General features: G+C 41.4%; 1 protein-coding gene across 2 annotated transcripts in view; it reads right to left on the bottom strand.

Moving 5' to 3' along the window:
- RFTN1 (raftlin, lipid raft linker 1) overlaps positions 1-25,992 on the bottom strand; it is a 200,241-nt gene that overhangs the window by 108,389 nt on the left and 65,860 nt on the right. For both annotated transcript variants that reach the window (XM_055321300.1, XM_055321301.1), the window contains exon 3: positions 10,824-11,010. In XM_055321300.1, the coding sequence (XP_055177275.1) occupies positions 10,824-11,010 (187 nt within the window). The remainder of the gene's footprint in view (positions 1-10,823; positions 11,011-25,992) is intronic.

Raw genomic sequence — 25,992 nt, 5'->3', positions numbered from 1 at the left:
TGTCAATCACTGCTAAACCCAGTGTTACTTTTCTTCCCCACGTGTGATTCCAACATTCAGCACGCTCCAGGGCTGAACCCCAGCCTCCTAGCCTCATATGGGAGCATTTTCTAGGGCACACCTCTGTAGGCTACTACCCCCTGTGTATTTCGTTTAATTATGAAACCTCTTTCTAGAAGCCCTGTAATTCTCCCAAGAGTCAAAGTAATTGGTAGAAATTAGACATGAAGAGACACAAGGCCACTTAAAGAGGACACCTTCGATTATAATTTTTTAAAGAACTTTCTTTTTAGTACCAGTATAATTTTGTACTTTCCCAATTTTGCCCTTTTCAAATGCCAAAGAAAATGCTCATGTTATCTTCTGGGCTATAAAAAAAAAGGCAATGTAATGCATTTGTACTTCACTTAAGGTCCACAAAGATTTCCTTTTCTTTGAAGGCCATCCTTTGGATGTTTTTAAAAAGGAAAAAAAAAAAAAGAGTAAAAAAAACCTATACATATACCCTGTGGCAAATTACTTTTATTTGGGCAATGAAAGGATTGTGTGTGTGTGTGTGTGTGTGTGTGCGTGTGCATGTATGTGTGTTCCTTCCTTGGGGCCCATGCTGTGTGGCCACATTATCAAGATGTACTTTTGGCACTGGTAAATATGTAAACCAAAACCAGATCCATTTTGCAGTGAATTTATGGTCTTCTAGTGAAGATGGTAGCAAAATTCCAGAGCATAGTTCTATTCCACTCAATTCAAGAAAATTCTATTAAGCGACACACATACTCACCACCTGGCACTCTACGTAAGTAATGGGAATCCACAGATAAATGAAGATTTAGCAAGGGGGAAATAGGGTAGGCGGACATTTCCTTCAAACAATAACAAGAGAGTCTGAGAAGTATGATGATTGCTGTGTGTGAAAGGAGAATGAATGATTAACTCCATCTAAGTAAGAATCATACAGAAATCTTAAAGATTGCAAGATGCAGCCATTGGGGTAGGGCTAGGGTTGCTAGCTAGGGTAGGCTAGGGCTGCACAGTGATACTCTGGATTCAGTTTCAGACCACCACAATAAAGTAAATAGTGCAATAAAGCAAGTCAAATGAATTCTTTGGTTTCCCAGCATTATAGCAAAAGTTATGTTTACACTGTACTGCAATCCATTAAGTGTGCAAAATCATGATGTCTAAAAAAAAGTATATACCTTTTTTTTAAAAAAGAGTATTTATTCACAGGAGACACACAGAGAGAAGCAGAGACATAGGCAGAGGGGGCTCCCTGTGGGGAGCCTAATGTGGGACTTGATCCCAGGACCCCAGGATCACACCCTGAGCCAAAGGCAGACGCTCAGCCTATACCTTAATTAAAAATACTTATTGCTAGAAAATGCTAATCATCATATGAGCTTTCAGTGAGTTGTAATCCTTTTGCTGGTGGAGGGTCTTGCCTCAATGCTGATGGCTGCTGACTGATCACAGTGGTGTTGGCTTAAGGCTGGAGTGGTTGTGGCAATTCCTTAAACTAGGGCAACAATGAACTTTGCCACATCCATTGACTTGTCCTTTCACAAATTATTTCTCTGTAGCATGTGATGCTGTTCGATAGCATAGCATTTTACCCACAGAAGAACTTCTTTCAAATAGGAGTCCATCCTCCCAAACCCTTTATCAACTGCTGCTTCATCATCTAAGTTTATGTGATATTCTCAATCCTTTGTTGTAATTTGAACAGCCTCCCCAGCATCTTCACCAGGAGTAGTTTCCAAATAAAGAAACTACTTTCTTTGCTCATCCATAAGCAGCAACTTCTTATCTGTTAGTTTGATCATGAGATTGCAGCAGTTCAGTTCCATCTTCAGGCTTCACTGCTAATTCTAGTTCTCTTGAATTTCCACCAAATCTGCAGTGCCTTCCCCCACTGAAATCTTGAACCTCTCAAAGTCAGCCATGAGTGCTGGAATCAACTTCTAAAACTCCTGTTGATGTTGATATATTGACCTGTTTCCATGAATCACAAATGTTCTTAATAGTATCTAGAATGGTGAATCCTTTCCAAAATGTTTTCTTTTTTTTTTTTAAAAAGATTTATTTATTTATTTATTTATTTATTTATTTATTTATTTATTTATTCATGATAGACACAGAGAGAGAGGCGGAGACACAAGCAGAGGGAGAAGCAGGCTCCACACCGAGAGCCCAACGCGGGACTCGATGCCGGGACTCCAGGATCGCGCCTTGGGCCAAAGGCAGGCGCCAAACCACTGAGCCACCCAGGGATCCCCTCCAGAATGTTTTCAATTGGTTTGCCCAGATCCATCAGGAGAGTCACTATGTCTGGCAGCTAGAGCCTTTTGAAATGTATTTCTTTTGTTTGTTGTTGTTTGTTTGTTTCAAATGTATTTCTTAAATAAGATTTGAAAGTCGAAACTACTCGATCCATGTGCTGCAGAACGGACGTTGTATTAGCAGGCACAAAAACAACACTAATCTCATTGTCCATCTCCATCAGAGCTCTTGGATGACCAGGTGCATTGTCAATGAGCAGTAATATTTTGAAAGGAATCTTTTTTCCTGAGCATTAGGTCTCCATGTGGACTTAAAATATTTGGTAAACCATGTTGTAAACAGATGTATGGTCATCTAGGCTTTGTTGTTCCATGCTTAAAGCAGGCCAAGTAGATCTAGTATAACTCTCAGGGACCCTAGGATTTTCAGAATGGTCAATGAGTACTGGCCTCAACTTACAGTCACCAGCTATATTACCTCCTAACAAGGAGAGTCAGTCTGTTCTTTGAAGCTTGGAAGCCAGGTGAGGACTTCTTTCTAGATATGAATGTCCTAGTCAGCAACTTCTTCCAACAAAAGGTTGTTTCATCTACACTGAATGTCTGTTTGGTGTAAACGCTTTCGCTAGTTATTTTAGATCAGTCTTCTGGAACTCTTGCTGCACCCTTTACGTTAGCACTTGTTACTTCACATTGCACTTTGATGTTATGAAGACGGCTTCTTCCCTTAAACCTCATGAACCTACCACATCTGCAGGCTTCAAACTTTTCTTCTGCGGCTTCCTCATCTCTCAGCCTTCATAGAATTGAAGAAAGTCAGGACCTTGCTCTGGACTAGGATTTGGCTTAAGGGAATGCTGTGGCTGGTTTGATCGTCTATCCAGACCACTCAAACATTCTACGTATCAGCAGTAAGAGTGTTTCACTTTCTTATCATTCATGTGTTCACTAGAGCAGCTCTTCTAATTTCCTTCAAGAACTTTCCTTTGCATTCACAACTTGGCTAACTATGTGGTGCAAGAGGTCTAGTATTCGGTCTGTGCTGGGCTTTCAACATGGCTTTCCCACTAAGCTTAATCATTTCTAGTTTTTGATTTAAAGGGAGAGACACACAACTCTTCCTTTCACATGAACACTTGGAAGCCACTGTAGGGTTATTAACTGGCCTGATTTCAATGTTGCTGTATCTCCAGAAACAGGGGTACCCAAGAAGTGGGAGAGAGATGGGGGGATGGCTGGTTGGTGGAACAGCCACAACTCATATTTATCTATTAAATTCATTATCTGACATGAATGTGGTTCATGGTGCCTCAAAACAATTACAGTAGTAACATCAAAGATCACTGACCAGTTTATAATAACAAAAATAATAATGAAAAAAAGTTTGAAATATTGCAAGGAATGACAAAATGTTACACAGAGACACAAAGTGAGCAGCTGTTGGAAAAATGGCATTGATAGACTTGCTTGACACAGGATTGCCACGCACTTTCAATCTGTAAAAACCGCAGTATCTGAGAAGCACAGTAAGGCAAAGTATGTCTATATTTTGAAAAAAGGGAGGCAATATTTAAAAAAAGTTCTCACATAAACATCCAGATTTCTGGGTTTTCTTGAAAAAAAGGTACAAGACCTGATGACACCTGGCAACAACAGGGCAGAGTTAGGTACTGACTCTCTGACAACCCAAGAGCCCCCACCCAAGGTTCTGGCCCCTGGAAGCATCTGAACTTGCAAGCCCTGCCTTAGAAAAAAAGGCAGTCTTCAGGATTTCAGATTCCCAGCCCCAAAGGGAAGAAGGGGTAAAGGCTAGGCACTTCTGGTATTTGCTTTCCTGGAAATAAAACAGCAAAAAGCCAAAAGTATCGTCTCTCACTGCATCACTTGACACTGGGCGGCCAGAGCTGACTCATCTAGCAATCTGTGCTGCTCGTAAGTACTTGGGAGTACAGCTTGCTGATGCGGTCTGAGAGGAAAAACTTCTCAGACTCCAAGCATATGGTCAATTTGGAACCGGGCAGCTCACTTAGCACAGCTTTCGGCAAGCCACCGCATCTCTTCTAAGAATTACTAGAGGCATCTGGTATAGGGAACAAGGACCACAACAGGCTGAGCTCAGTCAGCAACACTGAAATGGGCCTGTCCTCGTGGGCTCACCACAGCTTCAAACAGCTTCCCATGGCCTCACTCAGCTCAGACTTCACTTCTCCTGACTGCAGACACCTGCCAGGGGACATCCCGCCACCAGCAACTGCCCACAAACACGATGCAACCAAACCAATGCTACTCACATTCCTTCTGAGGTGGATGCTGCCCACGCTCCACCGAGATCCCCTCCAAAACCTCTCCTGGCTGTGTGTCCTCCCCCTACGTTCTGCATGCTTTAAGTTCTCTCTTGGCCATTGGAATTGCCCTGCCGGGAGGTGCCCTGCACCAGGGAAGTGTCTGAGGCAGCTCATGGCAAATGGCTGCTGGGGGCAGAAGTATGAAGGCCCCTTCCCAGCCTCAAGATGGACTCACTGCTTCCTGGGGAATCAGACTGAGACTGACACTGTACCCTTGCTGGCTTCCTTCCCTGCCCTGTCCCATGTCCCCACTCCTAACTGAGGCTTCTTAGGAACACTTCCCTGATGATCCTCTCAGGATCTGCTCCAGGGAAACCCCACTAAGACAGAGCCCTTCCCCATCCCCTCCCCTCCCTCCTCCAGTTAATCCTCCCAGCCTCTCAGAGTCAAAAATGCACTTGTATTTTGATTCCTCCTCTTCCTTCACCCTATCTCTCTGCAACTAAATGTTAAATCTGTAACATTTCCTCCCATCAGACGCATCTCCCATCCAACTCTGCCTTAGTTCCCACCACAGCCCACCTGAGTCCTTCTAGAACTAGCCACCCAGTGGCTCCCTCTAGAACTGTTTTCTCAACCTCCATTGTCTTTCCCTCTTTCACTTTGAAAACTCAGACCTTCTAAGGGTTGTTCCTACAAAACAAAACAAACAAAACAAACAAAACACAAAACAAAAATATTGCAATGGTTCCCCAATGACCTCAGGATAAAATCAAACTTATTAGCCCCACCATCAGAGGCCTCCTGGTCCCGGCCCCTCAGGCCTCTTCTCCCTGCTTCTCTCTGACCTGTGCTTTGTTCACCCCACACCATCCGTGGTCTGCTTCCTCCAGGCTCCCTCGGGCCAGTCCCCCTGCCTGGAAGACCCTCCTCACCACTTGTCTCCCTGTACAAATCTACCCATCATTCCAGACCAAGAGCAAAAGGGGGCCACAGATCCTCCTTCTTCTCTAAAGCACCCCCATTAACAAATTCTGGGTGAGAGGTGAAAACCAAGACCTATAGATTTAGCTGGGCATTCACATAATTTGCACCATATATATTTGACAACTCCCCTCTCCACAGCAGATAAGTATCTTGAGAGCTGAGAGCTCTTTCGAGTCATCTTTGCATAGTGTACCTACACTGCACACATTTATCTTAGACAAATCTAACTGCAAGAGGGGGCCGTTTACCACTTCAAACGTGCCAGTTGTTCTACTCAACAGGCAGATGTGTCCCAGAATGGATGTGAGACAGGAGGCATGGAGATCCTGTTCCCTTCACCACAAACGGTTCCCTAAGGGCAGCACCTCACCCCCTCAGCACACTCACTGTAAGCCGAACCAACTTATATCTGCCTGGGGTTCATTGTTGGGAACACAGATCTGATCTTGTCCTGAAGGAAAACATGGCATTGGTCAGGTAGAGAAATGCTCCAGTATTATACTTTGTGGGCAAGTAAAGAGATTTGCAAGGGCAGTTTTCATTATATGCATTTTCCACCTTCCAGGAGGGCTTCTGAATCCTGCCGCTTGCATTAGCAGCAGCCCCTCTGTGCACCCTACCCCTTCACCCAAGGCCTCACCTGATGTGGACAGGGCTCACAGTTTTCTTTCCTTGTACCATATAAGGCTGATATCCCAGGGAACATGGACCCAAATGGTTTTGACCCATTAGTGATGAAAAACACATCACAGATAACCCTGAACTGGCTTTATGTGTGAACAATGACGACACAGCAGCTGAAAAATGGAGAGGCACAATGGGGTTTTGTATTTATGCCTACAACCACAAAACGGCCTAGAATTAAACCCACACTCACGAAATATCAGAAGTGACATGCTAATAAGTGACTTCTCTTAGCCATCAAATTTTGAGAGCTTTGGCAACTCATTTTAAGGAAAAGTACCTGAAAAAAAAAGAAGGACAACTTAACTGTACTTAGAATTCAGAGTGAATGAAACTATATTAACTATCCTGGTCTGTTAAAAATCACTAAGTGTTCCAAAGAGTTTTAAGAAAGTAGCACAAACTCTCTTTCTACTTATTCATGAAATATTTCAGATTTAGCTACTCATTCTTCAGACAGTTTTCAAAGTAAATTCAACACATCTAGAATCAAGAACAATTTGTACTACAGTGTGTGGGTTGGACTGACATCTTAAAATGAAATGGCAGTTATCAGATTTTTCAAGGAACAATGATCAGGTGATTTTTCATGGAATTAAGTAAAGCTTGTCTGAATGGTATAGGGCTCACAGGAATGTTACTGCACTGAGCTTTTGGAGTGACTCATTAACAATGCAGTTCAACTCTCAATGGTGCTCTCAAATTATCCAATCTCCATGAGGAGACACTGTAATTATAAGACCCAAATAAACTCTTCCCACCTCATGCACATCACTCCCATTTCTGCCCCAAAGAAATCAGGACCAAGTTAGAAGCTCTTTCCTCCAGAAGCATTCCTTCCTCTCCTTGCCAGTGGGAGGTGACTTCTTTTTCCCAAATCTCATGGCATAAGGCAAATGCCTCATTTTCTCAGTTAAATGACAGGTGTCTAGAAGGCAACCTCCATGTCTGGTTGAATCTTGTACCCTCTGCCTCCTCACCAAGTAGAGCTCCCAGCAAAATACCTTACAAAGGGTAGAGTTGAGTGTTTGCAAATGAATGATGAAGGGAGTGAATGCAAGCTTGTAGGGTTCTGTCCTTTCTCCTGATCTTAACTACAGATCCCAAAAGCCAGTTATTTGCTAAAAACCTTATGTTCACCTTTTAAACATATGAAGGTTTGTATCCAGGTTTCAAGTTGCCACCCGTGGTTAATTCTTGCGAATGAACTTGATTTGGACTGATACTACTCTAAAAAGTTTACCCATAGCTCTTTTGGGAAGGTCCAATTAGAAAATATTAACCAGGCATTTTACTTCCTCTTTGAGAGCTAAATCATTTCATTTAACAGCATCTACAGCTCTCAAAACTTTGGCAGACTTTGTGAAAAATACCATATTAACTTTATTAAAAATTCATCATGTATTCTCCTTGTTTCGTTTCTACTACATAAACTCCCTACTGATACAGGAAAAGCTCTGTTGCTTTTTGTTTATTTATTTTTAATAGTGTGGGGTGTCTTTTCCTAAGAATGCAAAAACACATGGTTATTACATTTGCTAGGAGAGAAAAGGCCTGCCCTTTAAAATGATATTGTATAATGACTGCTTTCCACCACCACTCCTCCCACCCAAAACTAATGGGGAATGGAAGTAGGGGAAATTCTTGGTCATTTTTGCCTTGAGACCGGTAAGTTACCATTCTCATTAGCATGAAAAATTAACAAGCTTTAGTAATTTCCTTTAAAAAAACAAACACAACAGGGTGGGGTGGGGTCAATTTCAAAAACTTGGCACAAAGTTATCCAAGGAATTTCTTTCTCTGAATCTGCTTCTTAAGAACCCAGATTGTTCTATAAAGTCATCCAGCAGTATGTAGACTTCAGGCACTATCTACCAGAGTAAACTCAAATCAAAAGAGAATCCCATCTTTTTCTTGAAACCCTCCTGCACACCCATGTCTCAATCTTCCTAATGGCTTGATCCATTTTCCTTCCCTGGAAAGTAAGTTTATTAGCTCAGGGACTGTCCTCAATGGAAGTGAAAAAAAACCTACTGAATACCTTTAGGTCCACTGCTGGCTGGTTATGGACTATTCCCCAAAGTGATGGTTCTTCTAATGCTTATGAGGAGCTTTCTCACCCACCTCATCTGATCAGATAACTGAGGTTAGTTAGTTCAGGCCTTGCAAATCATTTAGTACCAGAAAAATCCACTAATGTGCCCCTGACCCTATAGCACTTATTCACAGGGGTGCAGTGTAGAAGAACACAAGCCCTCCAACCAGAAGCCCTATGTTTCTTCTCACCTTTCCTGGTACTCAAAACTCTTCCTAGCAGTAAAGAGGCGATCCCCAGGAGCTCTGGTGAGTATGAGGCATGGAGCTGGACAAGAATTTGGTTCTCTCACCTTTGTTACTTTAAGTGTGACCCATGGACCAGCAGCATTGCTATCATCTAGGAATGTGTTGGAAATACAGAGTCCCAGGCCCAACCCTAGACCTGCTGAATCAGACTGCACTTGAATAATATCCCCAGGAGATTCAAAGGAAGCACATCAAAGTTTGAGAGGTGCTACTCCATAGTAGCATCTTCATATGTAGAGTCAAATTCATTTATGACGTGCTGACTTCATGCCAAACCCCACACTAACATCACCTGCAGTAGAATTACACTGAGAGATACTCTTGTGACCTGACCAAAGTGGACTTTCCCTTCTGCTCATCAAGTCCAATGCAATGATATAAGAAGCAGAAACACCGATGCCCAGTGAATGCCTTGTATAATCTGGAAGGTATGTGGTAGGTTGGTTTTATTTTATTTCCCTTCTGAAATTCTTACTTATTCTGAGATTATTGAGTGGTAATATGGAGGAAGACGGAATAATGAAATTACTACCTCATCTAAAAATCAAAGGTAGCTTCCCTGCTTTTTCCATAAAAAGGTTTTCCACAAGAATCATGGGTGCAGGAACACAGCAGTTACTTCACATCAGGGTTCAGAGGGGAGGCAGCCTGCCTGGGACCAATCAGAGCTCTACTTGCTGCCATTTGTACAACCTTGACAAGTAAGTCAACATCTAGGCTTCAGCTTCCTTTCCTTTAGAATGGAAATAAAGGGACTCAGTGGTTGAACCTCTGACTTCAGCTCAGGTCATGATCCCAGGGTCCTGGGATCAAGTCCTACATCAGGCCCCCCGCAGAGAGCCTGCTTCTTCCTCTATGTCTCTGCCTCTCTCTCTGTGTCTCTCATGAATAAATAAAATATTTAAAAATATAAAATAAAATGAAATAAAATAAAATAAATAAGTGAAAATAAAAGCAGTACCTATTTCAAAGACTCCTTATGAGAACAAAATGATACTTGTAAAGCCTGGCATATTGTGAGCACTCAGTACAAGTGACCTATGATAATTACACATAATATTGTGTGTCAGTGGAACCTAAAACCATTGTGGCTCTTGCAACAATTTCCTCTTATGATTGATCTAGATATAGTAAATCAACATAAAGAAATGAAGAGTCAAAAAAGACAGACTTGAGAAAAGTTTCACTCTATGAAAACCATGGTAATTCTGGATGTTAGCAAAAGTGGCCACCATCTTTCACTTCAAATTCCAATGCGTGTGGACTCCAACTAAGCGTCCAGAGTCTGATCAGCCATGAAGAAATGAACACTACTGGCCAGGAAGGAGGAGTCTATCTTAGTCACCCAAACCTCCATCTCACAGCTGCCTCTGGTGAGCTCACTAGCCAGATGTCTGTTTACCAGGCAAAGTAACTTTTTAAAAGACAGAAAGAGAAGCAATCATTCTGTACTCTCTTTTTAAACTATAGCGCATTGTCATTCCTCTCATGATAACTGGCCAAAGGACAGATCTGATTTCTTTTGCCAGATTTTATTTCAAAATAAAGCACAAAAACATATCATGCTTACTATCCCACCCTCGTTGTTTTTTTAAATCACTTAAGATTAATATATCTCCTTTTGAGAAACCAACCTCTACCTCTCTTTTCCTAATTAGCCTCAATAAAGATATAAGAATAACCATTCAACTGGACAAGCCACGCTGAAAAACACCCTGAAAGCCTTGAAAACTAAAATGAAGACAAATGTATCACAGCACTTGATTCAAGTGGGTTTTGTTTTTCTTCCCAAGTGACTGACGGAACATACGGTAAGTTTAAAATATCCAAGTATTTCTGGAGTTTGGAGGAAGATATTAAGTTTGTATAGCCTTCAAAAAAAGAGTGTGCTTTGCAGCCATGCATTTCAGATGGACAGTATGATACTCTCACCAGCTGCATCATCCTGGGAGTACACGTTTTCAGAGGAGGCCTCTTTTTAGTCAAGTGTAATCCAATAAATTAAAGGAGGGTCAGGATATATGGAACTCTCTACTCATGCAGTGAGGACAGTTGCAGGACACTACGAGACTTCTCTCTGGTTGTCTGACACTTTGTCTTACCTGTCAGAGAGCAGAGGCCCTGGGGAGATCATGAAAATTTCAAATATATTCTCTACCTCTAGTCTTCTCACTTTCCCTCCTCCATTCAACACACATCAGCCACCTCCTAAGGCTCAGCTAACGGTTCACCTAAGACGACTTACCTGTCAGTTTTCTTGATCAGGATGGCCCTGAAGATGTGCTCGAGGGGTGTCTTCTCCCGTTCATGGGTTGGCTGCACGAAGGGGTGCAGTGCCACTAGTGCGAAGCCCTGTTGGTACAGCTCCAGGAGCTGGGCGGGCAGGTCATGCAGGGAGGCCAGCCTCACCGCTGAGGACCTCGGGAGCTCCGCTGGAGGTAGAGAGAGGAGAGGCTCATCAGGAAAGCCACACCAGGGCCTGCCCTCCCCATCCAAGTCCTTCTTCCCTTGCCCTTGCACACTTCCAGGTCACCTCTCCCTAAAAATGAGTTTATTCCTGTCTTAACTACTGTCAAAGAGAACTTAAAACAGCAGATTACTTTCCAACTCATCCAAAGGGGTTGTCATAATTGGATGTTTTAAACCAAGAGTCAATCTTCTCAGAGATCACATTGGAAAAGTCATTTCCACCCTCTCAAAAAATAAAAAAAGAAAGAAAAGAAGGAGGAGGAGGGAAAAATGACAACTACATGCAAATATAAAATTCCCCAGCTGGCAAAAAGCAGCACTGACAAAGTCAGAAGAGAAACTGGAACAAAATTTCTGGGACACTTAAGAGAAAGGGGTAATTTCCTTAATTTGCAAGGAAACCACTGAAACAGCGAGAGAGAAGAGACGGGGGGGGGGCGGGGAAGGAAGGAGGAAGAAAAGGGGAAGAGAGGGAGGATACAGAAGGAAAGAGAAAGGAAGAGAGAGGAAGAAAGACAAAATATACAAAGACGCAACTACCTAAAAAACAGAAAAAGTTAATTAATATTTGGGAAAAATCTCAGATTAACTCCACATTACAACTATGCAAGAAACATATTTTTTTCACCTACTGAATTATTTTAAGATTTGAATTTAAAACAATTTTTTGAGATGGACAGACATAATACCATAGATTATTACCATAAGTAATGTTTATGAAAAATACCACTCCTACATAATTTCACATGGATGTACATAGAGTACATCATACCCAGGGATTCCATACCTAGGAATTTGCTGGGCCAAAGATAAAAGTATTGTACTTTTTTCATATATGGCCAGATTTCTTCCACAGAGTAGCATGGATTTACCTCCTATCAGCAATGTATAAAGGCATTCCTTTTTCCATGTCCTGGCTAATTTCATAGTGAAAAAAATGATCTCTATTGTGGCAATTTGTATTTCTCTTACTACATAACTTACATTTTTTCTTACTGAACATCTCATGTTTAAATACTATCTGTGTCACCTTCTCTATTAACTGTTCATAATCTTTGCCTAGTTTTCTATTGGGTTATTGGTCCTTTTCTCTATTGATTTGTCAAAACTCTATATATATTAGGAAATTTAGTTGTCATTGCAATAGCTTCCCCAAATTTATTGTTTTTTGACTTTGCATAAAGTGGGTTTTGTCATAAAGAATTTTTTTATGAAGCTAAATTACTCAATATTCTATGATTTTTTAAAGGTTTTATTTATTTATTCATGAGAGACAGAGAGAGAGATAGGCAGAGGCAGAGGGAGAAGCAGGCTCTACGCTGAACAGAGAGCCTGACATGAGGCTCAACTCCAAGACCTGAGGATCATGACCTGAGCTGAAGGTGGAGGCTTAACCAACTGAGCCACCCAGGTACCTGTCTTCAATGACTTGAGTTTTATGTCATAGCAGAGAGATCAGGGATCATAAAACAATTCTCCTGTTAAGACATATTTCATTTTTCGGATGTGAATCTTTGAGCCAATTTGGAATTTATGCAATATGAATTCAACACCCCACCGCCTTTTTCTCATTAATTTGAGCTGTCACCTTTATCATATATTCTTGAACGTATAAATTTATTATTGTGATCTATTAATCTGTTTTAACAATTTTAATGTCATGTTTTAACATCTGGTCAGGCTATTTCCTGAAACTTATTTCCTGTTTAGTTTCTGAATCTTCCTTTTTTTTTTTAATGGCCTTTAAAACCAACACATCAAACCTTCCTTCCAAAAAAATCTTATTGGTATTATTATTGGATCATGTTAAAACTATAGCTTAACTGAGGGAGAATGGATATCTTCATCACACTGTAAGTTCCCATCCAAGGACAAGGATAATTTTTGTTTACTCAAGATTTCTTTGGGGTCCCTCAGGCACATATTAAAGTTTTCTTCACATAGATATTGTACACTTATCAATTTCATTCTTATTTATCTTACTTTTATTGGAGTAATAGATTTTTTTTTCCCTTTTTACTCCTATGCTACCCATTCAGGCAAGAATGTTGGGGAAATAGCCATATTCATCATGGTGATGTGGTGAACTTCTCTGGAGGGCAATATAGTGTGTTTGTCTTCAAACCTAAAAGTACACACACCCTTTGTCCAACAATCCCACTACTAGGTATTTTGCCTATGGCTGGACTCATGATGTTAATCAAGATATACGGACAAATATACTCACTACAGGCTTGCTCCTATAGCAAAAACTTGAAACCAAATAGTTCTTCATTGGAGGGCTGGCTAGCTAACCACTGGGACACCTCAGTGATGAATTCTATGGGCCATTTAACAAGACTAAGATAAATCTGTTATGTACCGATAGAAATGAATCCAAGGTAAGTTTTTAAGTTAAGACATGACGTGTCAAACAGTGTTTATGATAGTCTTGTATAAAAATAATTAGAAAGATAGGGAAGCCCTGGTGGCTCAGTGGTTTAGCGCCGCCTTCAGCCCAGGGCCTGATCCTGGAGACCCAGGATTAAGTCCCACATCAGGCTCCCTGCATGGAGCCTGCTTCTCCCTCTGCCTGTGTCTCTGCCTCTCTCTCTCTCTCTCATGAATAAATAAAAATCTTAAAAATATATATATATAATTTTTTTAGAATAAAACTTTTTTTCTGAAATAAAAAATATATGAATGTAGGAGAAAGGGGCTGGAGTATAGACGGAAGGAAGGTGGTTTTTATTTTGTACTCACAGTACTATTACCATCCACAGGGGCCATTGGGTGGAGGGTCTATGAGATATTTTAATTTTCTTATTTATATGCGAAAACATTATTTAAAAGTTTCGCATATATTTCTGAGAATAACGTATTATTTTTTTTAAGATTTACTTATTTATTTATTTATGGTAGACACAGAAAGAGAGAGAGTGAGGCAGAGACACAGGAGGAGGGAGAAGCAGGCTCCATGCTAGGAGCCCAACGTGGGACTCGATCCTGGGACTCCAGGATCACGCCCTGGGCCAAAGGCAGGCGCCAAACCGCTGAGCCACCCAGGGATCCCCCAATGTACTTTTTTAAAACACAAACCTGGGCACCTGGGTGGCTCAGTCGGTTAAGCGTCTGACTCTTGATTTCAGCTCAGGTCATGATCTTAGGCTGCTGGGATTAAGCCCTGCATCCGGCCAGCTCAGCACACAGTCAGCTTGTCCCTCTCCCTCTGTTCCTCCCCATGCACATGCACATGTACACTCTCTCTCCCAAATAAATAAATAAATATTTAAAATAAATAAATACATAGATAATTAAGCACAAACTAAAAAACTAAATCTAGGGCTACTTAAGAATACTACTTAACATCAGCTACTGCTCTCATTTCCATACATCATGCAAGGAATTTACAGGAAAAAAAATCTATAGCAATGATTCACTCTAAAGCAGTGCCCAGCATCCTGGAGAAATCTCCATTAATAACAATGACAAATAGAAGACTGGCCAGGAAAGTGTGCAGTCTTTTCCCTTGAAGTGTACATTCTGGATATGTAGCTAGTCAAAAAAATCTAAAGACAGGTCTGGTAAAAAAAATGCTGAGCCCCTCTGAATTCCCATGCAAAGAAACCCGCCAAATACCTCCTTAGACCCAGGCAAGGGGACTCCTACCCTGGACCCCTTGCTTTAGAGCAAGGGTCCTCCAAGTGTGCTCCTTAGTCCACCAGCAGCACCAGCAACACAGAGAAATTCATTAGAAATACAGACTCTAGGGCTCCACCTCTGACCTGCTGACTCAGAATCTGAGTAATCTACACCTTCATAAGCCCTCCCAGGAGACTGAAGCTGAGAACTACTCTGCGGAAGGTTCCTTTGGCTCTCCTCACCACTCTCCTTTCCTCTCCCCTTCTTGGGAGAGGAAACCAGGGACCTAAGTAAGACATGCACCAACCTGTCATCCACAGCCCAACCTCACATAGCAGCCAAGAGCTTGGAATTCCCTGACCTTACAACCTCGGGCCCACCATGCAGTTCTGAGCAGCCTTCTTCAGTCTGCAGCAAGGTGGATGGTGCCCCTGTGCGCACCCCCAGGCCCCAGGCAATCAGGAACTAGGGTGTGATAATCTGTGGGGAGACACTGCCACAGGAGCAAAATTTAAGGGCCACCGAAAACTCAGTAAGCAAGATAAATAAAAATGTAACACAATATGTTAAAAAGTGAAAATTCATGCAAAATCCATAATAAAAAATATCAAAACTTTTCATAAAGAGAGGATCAATATTACGATTTTTTCCCTTTTTCCTTAAGCTCCAATATGGCTTAATACAGCACTTTATTGATCTTGTCTTTTTAAAAAAATGTTGCCTCACCTGCCTCACCCTAATGCTGGCTCATGTCCAGTATCTCTTGCACTCTTGACCTGGGCCCCTGCAAATGATAGAAGCAGGTCTGTATGTAGGTTGTGCCCAGAGAACAGGGGCAGGTTTCCTCTGCTGTCAAGAGATTACAAAGTGGCTGACCTGAACAAGCATCACTGTGTGTGGCATAGACGCTGGCTGTTTCGTTTGCAAAACCGAACAGACTTTTGGTAGGTGGGTAAGCCCTTTACGGAGGGTAATTTTACAACGTCGATCAAACCTAAAAATACCATGCAGCATTAAGCTGCCCCCTCTTTGATGAAAGCATATATGAAGAGCATCTGTGAGTCAACCAATATGAGACCACCCACTCAGCCGGTCTCCACAGCACAGTGTTTTGTAAATGTTTCAAGTATTTCAAATTCTTACTGCTATAATAAAATAAGCCTTTACTAAGATTCTGATCATTTATAGATTTGTTCCCCCTTATACATTATGCTGTAATAAAGAAATAAAAGTAGTTGGTGTCTTTAGAAGACTTGGGATTCTAACTACATTCCTCACTGGTATTAATCCTGGGCATGTGAACACCCAGTTTCCTTGTTTAAGATGGACATATTAACATCATACCGCACCTAGAAGAGTCCAATGGGATGATGCGTGTGAAATCGATGAAGCTACAAACTACCACTGTCAGTGGTGGTAGCAGTGGTGGATGGGAGTTGGTCAGGGATACTGGTCAGCTGAGGCCAGTGATGACACCATGGTGCCGGGCCACTAAATCATTCCCCATTTCCTCTCATACCCCATAACCACCAGGCTTACAAATCACTGTATTAAAAACAGTAGTCGATCAACCACTTTACAGTTAAATGCTTCCTGAATAAAACATAATACCTTTAAAATTTTTATCTTAAAATCTAAAGATGTATCTCTTGTCAAAACTCAGCAAACTTTATGGTTTTAATTTTTTGGTATGCATGCTGGCAAAGTAAGTTTAGCTTCATGGCTAAAAAACAAATAAAAATGAATCTCAACAATCTTGTTGCAATAAAAAAAAACAGGCTCTTGTAAATATGATTAAAGGCCTTAATTTCTTGTTTCTGTTTGAACCTTAACCTTCAGAAAAACGCTAGTTCTTATAAACTAACCAATCCCCCAGTATTATTACCAGAAAAATAAAGGAAAAAATGACTTATCTGTTTGGAGGGACATACCAATTGTAGCCTCTTGGTCTATTTCTCACCCCACCCACCAGGATAACCTCTCTACTATTTTTGTTTTGTAAGATTTGCCTGACTTCGTTGACAAATTATGTAACCTTGGGCAAGTCATATGACTCCCACCCCATCTCTTGGGTCCATTCTTTATAAAATGAAGACCCTGGATCAGCAATTCTGAGAGAAGCTTCCAACTTTAAAATGCAATTATCTCATTATTTCAATCTGAAGAGTAACATCCAGTTTCTAACTAAAAAATGACATTGGATAATATGATAAATGTTCGCAAAGTGAACTCAAAGAATTCCCCTAAACTAGAGCCATAATGGGAATAAGGAAAAACCGCACGTGTGGGAGAGATGGATAGAGAGGCAAGGATCTGCTGCCACTGTGGCAGATTAAAAGCCACTGTTGTTTTTGAGGGTCCCGGTCTTCTACCCATCTCAGGCACTAGACTATCCACTCTGACTGTCCCCAGGGGGTTGGGAAGCTTTCCGGGGGCATTCTAGGGAAGAAATGCCTGCACAGTCATGGGAGAGAAAGGGGATATTTTAAGAAGCATCCCTAGGGAGGGTGGGTTCCTCTCTTCCTAGCAGAGAGCTAGGAGGACAACAGTGTGAGTTATCTGCAGTTACTCTGACGTCCTGGGATTTTATTACAATCCCACTCCAGGACTGAACTATGTACACCACTCATTGTAAGTTGAAATTTCTAATTATAAGCCTTCATGTTCTTAAGATGAGAGACACTGATGATGCTGTCTTGGTCAATGTTTCTCCAGTCTGAGGCAATGCCACTGTTACGGCCCAGTATCTGCCTGAAGATCACACTCACGTCTCTCTCCACTTTCCAATCAAGTTCTCAAGTCTTTATCTACAGTGATCAGTCTTCAAGCCCAGGGACCAGGCTGGACACCCCCTGTGCTCCTACTCAGTGAGCCGCATCTTCCTTGCTCACAGGGACTTGGACTTACAGCTGTGCAAAGGCCAGTTCTCCAGCTGGCCTCTCCGACCACCCTGGCAGGAATTGGCTCTTACCTGGTGACCTGGTACAGGGTCTGGGGCAGATCACAAAGCCAGGAACTAGGGCCTGGGACTGGAAAGCCTGGGACTGGAAGGATATGGTACAAGAGACACAGCTACGGGAAGAATAATGAATACTAAAGCCCCATCTCACCAATGGGGCAGCATTGTGTTCTTCCAGCCTGGTCCCTGTCAATGGGAATACAGGCCCAACGGAGCCAGAACTTCATATTCTTACCTTCAAGAACTCAGAAATCTTGGTCCCCATGGAAACTCTCCTCATCTTTAGATTTGGCAATTAATTCCCATTTTATTTTCAAGTCCATATGGCCCAAAGCCAAGACCTGTAGGTTGCAGAGTTTGGATGGGGCATTTAATTAAGTGTAGGGAGATGGATTCTCCTTCCTATCTCTGATCTAGCACTGTCAAAGCATGGTGTGAGCCTCGGTCATGTACTGAAGAGCTTGTGATTCTGTTCATTCTCACAACATCACAATTTACATCAGCATTCAAGGATACATCTGCACGTATTTGACACAGCCCCCTATTTCCTAATTCTTCTCTCTTCTATGCTGATGTAGAGATGAACTACAAGTTTAGAACCATATAATTATGTTTTGAATCCTCTGGAAATATTTCTTTCCTTCATTCAATCACCAATAACAGGCTTTTGATTTCTAAAAAAAAAGTCAAAATATAGAAAGTACTGCTGGAAAGGTATTTTGGGTGGCATGAGAGTCCAAAGATCTTTTAGAATAAGGATTTTGTTTTCCTTTCAGAAAATAACTCCATATAAATAACTAAGCCATTATTCCAGGGGTAAAGAAAAAAAAAAAAGAGGAATGCAAACAGGGGGAAAGAAACCTCATCCACAAAACCACACATTTCTTAACACTCCTGGGATAAAGTAGATTTCGTTTTTGCTATGACTATGTTTTGTTTAGCAAAAACATTCTGCAGCCCCACTTATTCCCTGGAAACGAAGCCCTGCAGACATCTGCAGAAGAGCCAAAGCGACGGCTTTGCTCCTTTCAAACTTTATTCCTGGGAAAGTGCCAGGTTCAAGACAAGGAAAACCCCTGGTGTACAGCACCCGCACACTTTTCGCCACTGTACAGGAGACAACGGCATGCTGAATTGCAACAGCTTCTATTATTTTGCTCAGCCATCATTTGTGACTTTAACCTAATTATTCAAAGTCCGACTCCGCTTTTCTAATTACATCTGCTAATGGATCTGTCAATACCAGGGAACGAAACATGAGAGAATGACACCATCTCCCTCGGGTAATTTCCCTCACAGGTAGAGCTGATAATGACACTGTTCAACCAAATCTCTCTCTCTCTCTCTCTCTCAAGTTCCTTGAAGGCCGCTATTTCTATAACATCAGTCGGCCTGCACTTTGCAATAGATCCAATTTAGCGAAACACTAAAATCAATCATTTTTCAATGTGGGGTTTATTGTATAGGTAAGGAATAGGAATTCAATTTTTTAAATAATGCTTGCAGCCCAATATCTTCTGTCTGTATGTCATTTCTAAATCTGCAGAATAAATTAAAGCTTGCATTTTGAAGCTTTGCAAATTCAGATTTCTATCATTACTTGTCTTATCAAATAAATGCATGTTTTTGAAACTTACATAAATAAATGAAGCCTATCCAGGATAGGCTCAGGAGACCACACCATTAAAACACTATTTATTCTTTTTTATTTTTTTAATTGAAGTGAAATTCACGTGAGATCAACCATTTTAAAGTGAACAATTCAATGGCATTTAGTACATTCATAAGGTTGGACGACCATCACCTCTCTGTATTTTTAAAACCTATTCCTCACCACAAGGAAACCCCATAGCCATTCAGCAGTTACTCCCTACTCTCTTCTGCTTATGGGCTTTGGCAACTACCAGTTTTCATAAAACACAGTTCTTAACACCTTATCTAAATCATGGATAAACTCAAGGGGGAAAATCTTGGTAAGTCTAAACGCATTTCTTTAAACTTATATAAACCTAGGAGTCTACATTCAATCATGGAGTAATTGGCAAAGCAACAGACACCTCATTCTTAAGATTTTTTGTGGCCACCAGGCCACAAATGACCGTGAAGCATCAGATGGTCAAAGTGCTAGGATAACAGGTGTGTGTGTGTGTGTGTGTGTGTGTGTGTGTGTGTGTGTGTGTAAAGCGAAGGGTGGAGGGAGACAGGAAACTTGTTATTGGTTGCTGGTCATTTCAAAGAGTCGCGCATAGTCACTGAATTATACACACACAACATCATACGGTAAAAAATTCAGTGTCTAGAAGTTGTAAGGAGAGTGCTGAGTAATTCCCATTGACTGTACCCATTAATCATACCCAAAGGACGGCATTACTGCTCATCTCACTGGTCCATTTTGACAGAGAAGACACAGGCAAAGATTCAAGAAAGCTCTTCCAGCAACACCAGGCCTCACGCTGCTTAGATTTCACAGTGGGGTATTGAAATATTAAAAAGCAACTGGCTAGAAACTGAACTCAGAGTATTAATAAAATATTTCACACACTTAAAAATACTTCTTATATAGTGAAGAGAAGATGTAAAGGATCACCAAGTCTTCAGAATTTCTATTCAAACTGGTCCACACCAAATCCAAGGAGAGCTTAGCATGAGTCAGAAGAAAAGTTAGTTGTCAATATTTTATGCCATTTTCCTAATTGAGCATGATATCATGATAGCTGACACTCTGAGCAGTTCTCTTTGATTTTGAGAGTACAATAAACTGATTGCATCCAAGACCAGCTACTAATGAATATGTGCAAACAATATGGAAATGAAACTGTTTAGAATGTAAATGGGACCCTATATGGATTTCTATGCTAAAGTCTAAAGATTTTTATAAAAATAATCAGTACTGAAAAAATAATGTCAACTGTGGCCAAGTCCTCAGAGAAGGCGTATCAGAAAAATAATGCACCTTTACAAGGAGCTGTAGGAATCAACTAAAAAGTGTGATTGCTCTAATGCCTTCAGAGAAGCCAAAGGAACTGAAGAAGCACCTGAAATGGGTAGCATAGTGAGCCAGCATATACATTCTGAACCTGGAGACCATGTGGCCCCTCACTCCCGCGCACGTTCTTCTCTGTCCGCCGTGTGGAGCAGCCCAGCTAGAGCCAGGCAGGCAATCAGCTCTTTCAGAACAAAATGGACATGGTGCATTTTTTATCTGTAACAGCCAAATGCCATTTTAATTCCTTCCCTACATGTACACGATGAAATCCATCAACAGTATGGCTGAACAGTTATGCCATGGCTCATCCATACTACAGACTACTAAGTAGCAATTTAAAAAATGAGTTGAATCCATACCTCTGACCTGGAAGAAAAAAAACAAAGGTTGGTATGTCACTGAAAGCAAAGAAAATATGCAAAAATCTCATTTTGCAGAGATGGCCAAATAATGACAGGACAAAGATTGTGGTTACATACAAGAAGTGACTGGGAATCTAACCCTGAACAACATAAAATGTGAAAAAAAAAAAAAAAGAAACTTTCCCAAGAGTATGGTGCCCCAAGGGCATGCACACACTTCAATTTGGCATTAACTCAGGGCACAAGAGAATACTACTGTTTCTTTTTACTTTGAGTTATTATCACAAGGGTCTCAACTCTATAATAGAGTTTCACACTGGTATACCAATAAAGTCTTTACGTAGGAGAATTTTTTAAAATTTGCAAATATAATAAGATAAAAATATATAAAATTATAAAATAATGCACTAGAGAAACTGCCGGAAAGCACAAAAATTCACCATGTGCAAGAATAGTTTCAAGATCTTACGACAAGAATAAATTCCACCATCTGGGGGGCTTAGCACAACGTCTACCCACAAAGGAAATCCACTTGTTGGTTCAAAGACACTACTCCCAGACACACCAGCAAATTCACCTCAGTGGACTCCCCTTTTCTTTGCTGTAGTGGAGACACACCATATATTCAGTGGCACTGTCACAAAGACATTCATAAGACTTACAAAAAGTTCCACATATTGGAAATGCGTTTTAACAAAAAATACTCTAAGGTATATGACATTGCAAAAGATTCAAGAAAACTCTGTCACATGACAACAGGGCCAGACAGTTCCCTTACTCTAAAAAAGGCTTCCACACCTGCATTTTCAGCTTTGCATGAACAATTACTGCATTCATGCGCAAACTCCCAAATTGGTGCATGGAAATAGAAAATCGTACACACAAGTTGAGCAGCCCCGGGCTCCGCTAACCAATTTGCATGCAAAATTGTCATCAGCACTCTCTGGTTTATTTTTTGCCCGTGGAAGAGATGAGGGTCTGTGATGCCTGAGGAGGCCAATTTTAAGAGGTATTTTGGTTCCCACTATAAAAATGGAGTTCCGAAGAGTGTCTGGGGGTCTATGCACGCCGTGTGCCCCTCTCAGCTGCCCTCCAACGGATCCCCAAGGAGGAGGAGAAAAGCTGGAGAGTGAGATTAAGTAGAAGAGTTAGGTGAAAGCAAATGGCCATGGGAGATTCTTCAAAATAAGAGAAGAAATGTAGGAGGGTGGAATTTTTTATTTACATCCAGAAAAATGTCATCTATCAACAACAGTTGGCACAAAAAGAGGAAGATAGATTTAACCAGGGAGGAGAAAGGATTTTCCTGACTTGTCAGTGAGAATTTATGGAAATGGACCACCAGAAAGTGTGGCCTTTGAGATTGCCAAAGAGGGTGTGAGAGGCATTTATGTGCTCATAAAGCATCTTGGGGTTTTCGCTAACAATTTCTACCCTCCACCCCTTGTTTCTTTCCTCCTTTCTTGCGTCACTACTGAGCACTCAAAATGTGGTTAGCCTCAAAGGAGGTGAGCTTTAAGTGTAAAACAGACATGACTTCAAAAACTTAATATGAAAAAAAAAGAATAAAATATCTCGATAAAAATTTGTTATTGATTACACGTTGAAATGACATTCGGAACACATGGAGTTAAATGAAATGTATTAAAATTAATTTACCTATTAATTATTAATGAATTCATCTATCATAACTTTTTAATTTAAATTTTTTATGAGAGGGGCACCCGGGTGGCTCAGTGGTTGAACATCTGCCTTTGGGTCAGGGCATGATCTCAGGGTCCTGGGATCGAGTCTCACATCAGGCTCCCTGCAGGGATCTTGCTTCTCCCTCTATGTTTCTGCCTCTCTCTATGTGTCTCTCATGAATAAATAAATAAAATCTTTAAAAAAATAAAAATAAAATTTTTATGAGAAAACTTTAAATGACATCCATGGCTCACATTATATTTCTATTGGGCAGGTCTATTCTAGAATCTCTCATTTTAAATTAGACTCAGTTTAGTCCAAAACGTGTGATCCCTTCACCAGCCACCTTTACTAAGGTGTCTGTTTAATTCCTTACTTAACATCCTGTAGCTACAGCTATAAGTAAGGCCACTTCTTTTCCCAAAATAAACCTGTAACACCAAGGAATGGGGAATGCCTGCAAAAATCTTTACAATGTAGGACTGAATGGGTAATCTTCCTTCAGGGATACTAAATCTTTTCTTTTTACCAATTGTCACCATTCCAAATTGGCAGAAGAAAGCAAAACTTTGGGCTGCCTTCACGTCTGATGTTTTTAGTCCCTGAGACCCTTGAATACCTGCTCTTTAAGAATCTCTGGGAAACCAGTCACACCAGCTTCTGAAGTGTTTACCTCTCTGGAGCCAGTGGGTTCTCAACATTTTTGTGTCCCTACTGCACAACAGATCATACACCCTCCTGAGTCACACATCTCACCCTATAAGGAACTCTCAGGCTGAGAGTCATTGCTCTGGCAAAACTGGAGATAAGTACCAGAGGCCTCCAGCCAGCCAGCACCCCAGCTGAGATTATTCCTATCAGAAAGTTCAAAAAAAAAAAAGAAAGTTCAATAGACAGTGGACCCTCCAGTCTGTTTCGCCGAATCCCTGGAAAGTGCTTCGTATTGGATTTTCTGGATGATTTATGTTACATTTCAGAGATGCAAATTCCCTCTCATGCCCCTAATAAACTCATCTATGTGGTCTTAATGCTTGGACTTGACAGAGCTGTCTCCTTCTTGGTGCTTCCTTGCCTGGTTTCTCTGAGAGTAGGATGGCAGTTTCATGCTGCTCAGAATTCTCACATGTTGTAAGAAGTGAGTATTGTTATTACTTTGTTATAACTGCAGTGTAGTTTGTCTTACTTCTAAATGATGCAGATCCTATTAGGCAAATATAAAACAGAAATCTGGAATTGAATTATAGGGTAGAAAGCTGGTGATGTATCAAATCTGGCTCAGGCAGAGAGATGGATGGTGTGCTGGTCAAGGTTCCCTCTCTGGAGCCAAAGTACTTGGGTTTATTTTCTGTTTTATTTTTGTTTTTTTAATTAAAGTATAGTTGACACACAATGTTTCATTAGTTTCAAGTGTACAATATAGTAATTCGACCACTCTATACGTCGGGCTGTAGCAGTGTAGCTCCCATCTGTCACCATACAGCACTATTACAATACCACTAACTACATTCCCTGTGCTGTGCCCTTTATCCCCGTGACTTACTCATTCCATAACTGGAAGCCCATGTCTCCCTCTCCCTTCACCCATTTTGCCCATCTCCCCACCAAATCATCTAGGTTTAAATCTCAATACCACCCCTTCCTAGCTGTATGACTTTAGGTGAGTTACAAACCCCTATGGGCCTCAGTTTTGTCTATGTCAGATAAAAGTAATGTCAATCATATTGGGCTGGGATGAGGATTAGGTGAAATAATGCATATGAAGCACTAGAACTGGACCTGGAACCTGTAACACTTCTGTATATAGGAGCTGCTAAAATCATTTTCAATATTATTATTATTAATAGCTCTAATCATCTCCCCACTTGTTAGCAAGCAATGACAGGTCTCCGTGTCCATAAATGGATCCTTATGTCTGAAATCACTCCAGCTGTACACTGATATTCTTTAGTTTTCACATATGACTTTAATTTCTCAGCCTAAGCCACAGGCCTGATTTTTTTTTCTGCAACTTTTATTTTTTTAAAAAATAATTTATTTATTTATTCATGAGAAATAGAGAGAGAGGCAGAGACATAAACAGAGGGAGAAGCATCCTGAGGGGAGCCCAATGCAGGATTTAATCCCAGGACCCAGGAATCAGGACCTGAGCCAAAGGCAGATGCTCAACCATTGAGCCACTCAGGTGTCCCTGTAACCCTCTTTTAAATGCTGGTTTTAATTTCTATTGGTTTCTAAATGTGAATGCCCAATAGGTCTAGAACATCAAGACTCAAAAAATAAGAGAGGCAAAAAGCATATTGAGGGGTTCCATGATTTATGCCAGATCCTACCACAGACTTTGGTGGTATCAGAGAATGGGCATGGGGAGGAGGGGGTGAGGGCATGGCTGCAATGGGACTGGTAAAGCCTGGAGAGCCAGTTCCAGAAAATGGCACCATCTGTTAAGAGTAGCCAGGAACCAGTGGAAGAAGGATAGCAGAAGGCCCCAGCGAGGAACATAAACCACATTCCAAAAGGAACAAGAGAATAAAGGAGATGACTGAGAAAAGAGGTGGAACCACTTAAAGCCTTTACCACACAGCACACCAGGAAAAGGGAGATGACGAAGGGATGGTGAAGAGGAAGGCATCAGGCAGGCAAATGTCGCCCCCGCCCTGACTACTCTCCATGCCTGTCTTCAATCCATCCCAGATTTGAGAAGTTAAATGTGCAAAGAAAAAAATACTTCTTGAAGGAGGCATAAACCCAGGGGTAATTCCAGTCTCTTCCCTTTGTTTCCTCATCTATGTGTCCTAAATTCCTCTCCTAACTGCCACCGACAAGGACTCCTATGCTAACTTCTCCTCCCACCTCAGGCCTGCTCTGCCTGCAGCTCTACTTGGAAGCGTTTCAGGCGTTAACATTTAAAATGAGAACAGAAGCCCTATGAGTTTGTCCTCAGCTAGCACAGAGAAAGGGGAGGCTGAACCGATAGTGTCTGGCCACCCCTGGACACAACGGGGTGGCAGCCTCAGGGAGGGGATGGGCAACCGCTAGGTGTGGAGGGACGCAGCTAGAAGCAGGCTGCAGACGGGTCAGCTGCCACCTGACCGCTTCACTGCCTGTTCTTCCCCAACTACCATCCTCTTTCCTCTTAGTGTTCCAGACTTTATTTATTTATTTACGTTTTTTTTAAATGAATATTTATTCATTTATTCATTTGAGAGAGACAGACAGAGAGAGAGAGAGAGAGAGAGAGAGAGAGAGAGAGCAGGGGGTAAGGCAGAGACCGAGAAGCAGACTCCTTGCTGAGCAGGGTGCCCAACACGGGGTTCAATCCCAGGACCCCAGG

This window comes from Nyctereutes procyonoides, unplaced genomic scaffold (genome assembly GCF_905146905.1).
Source record: "Nyctereutes procyonoides isolate TBG_1078 unplaced genomic scaffold, NYPRO_anot_genome, whole genome shotgun sequence".
Taxonomy (NCBI): Eukaryota; Metazoa; Chordata; class Mammalia; order Carnivora; family Canidae; genus Nyctereutes; species Nyctereutes procyonoides.
Note: the sequence above shows the minus strand (reverse complement) of the source record. Positions and strands in the feature narration are given on the sequence as shown.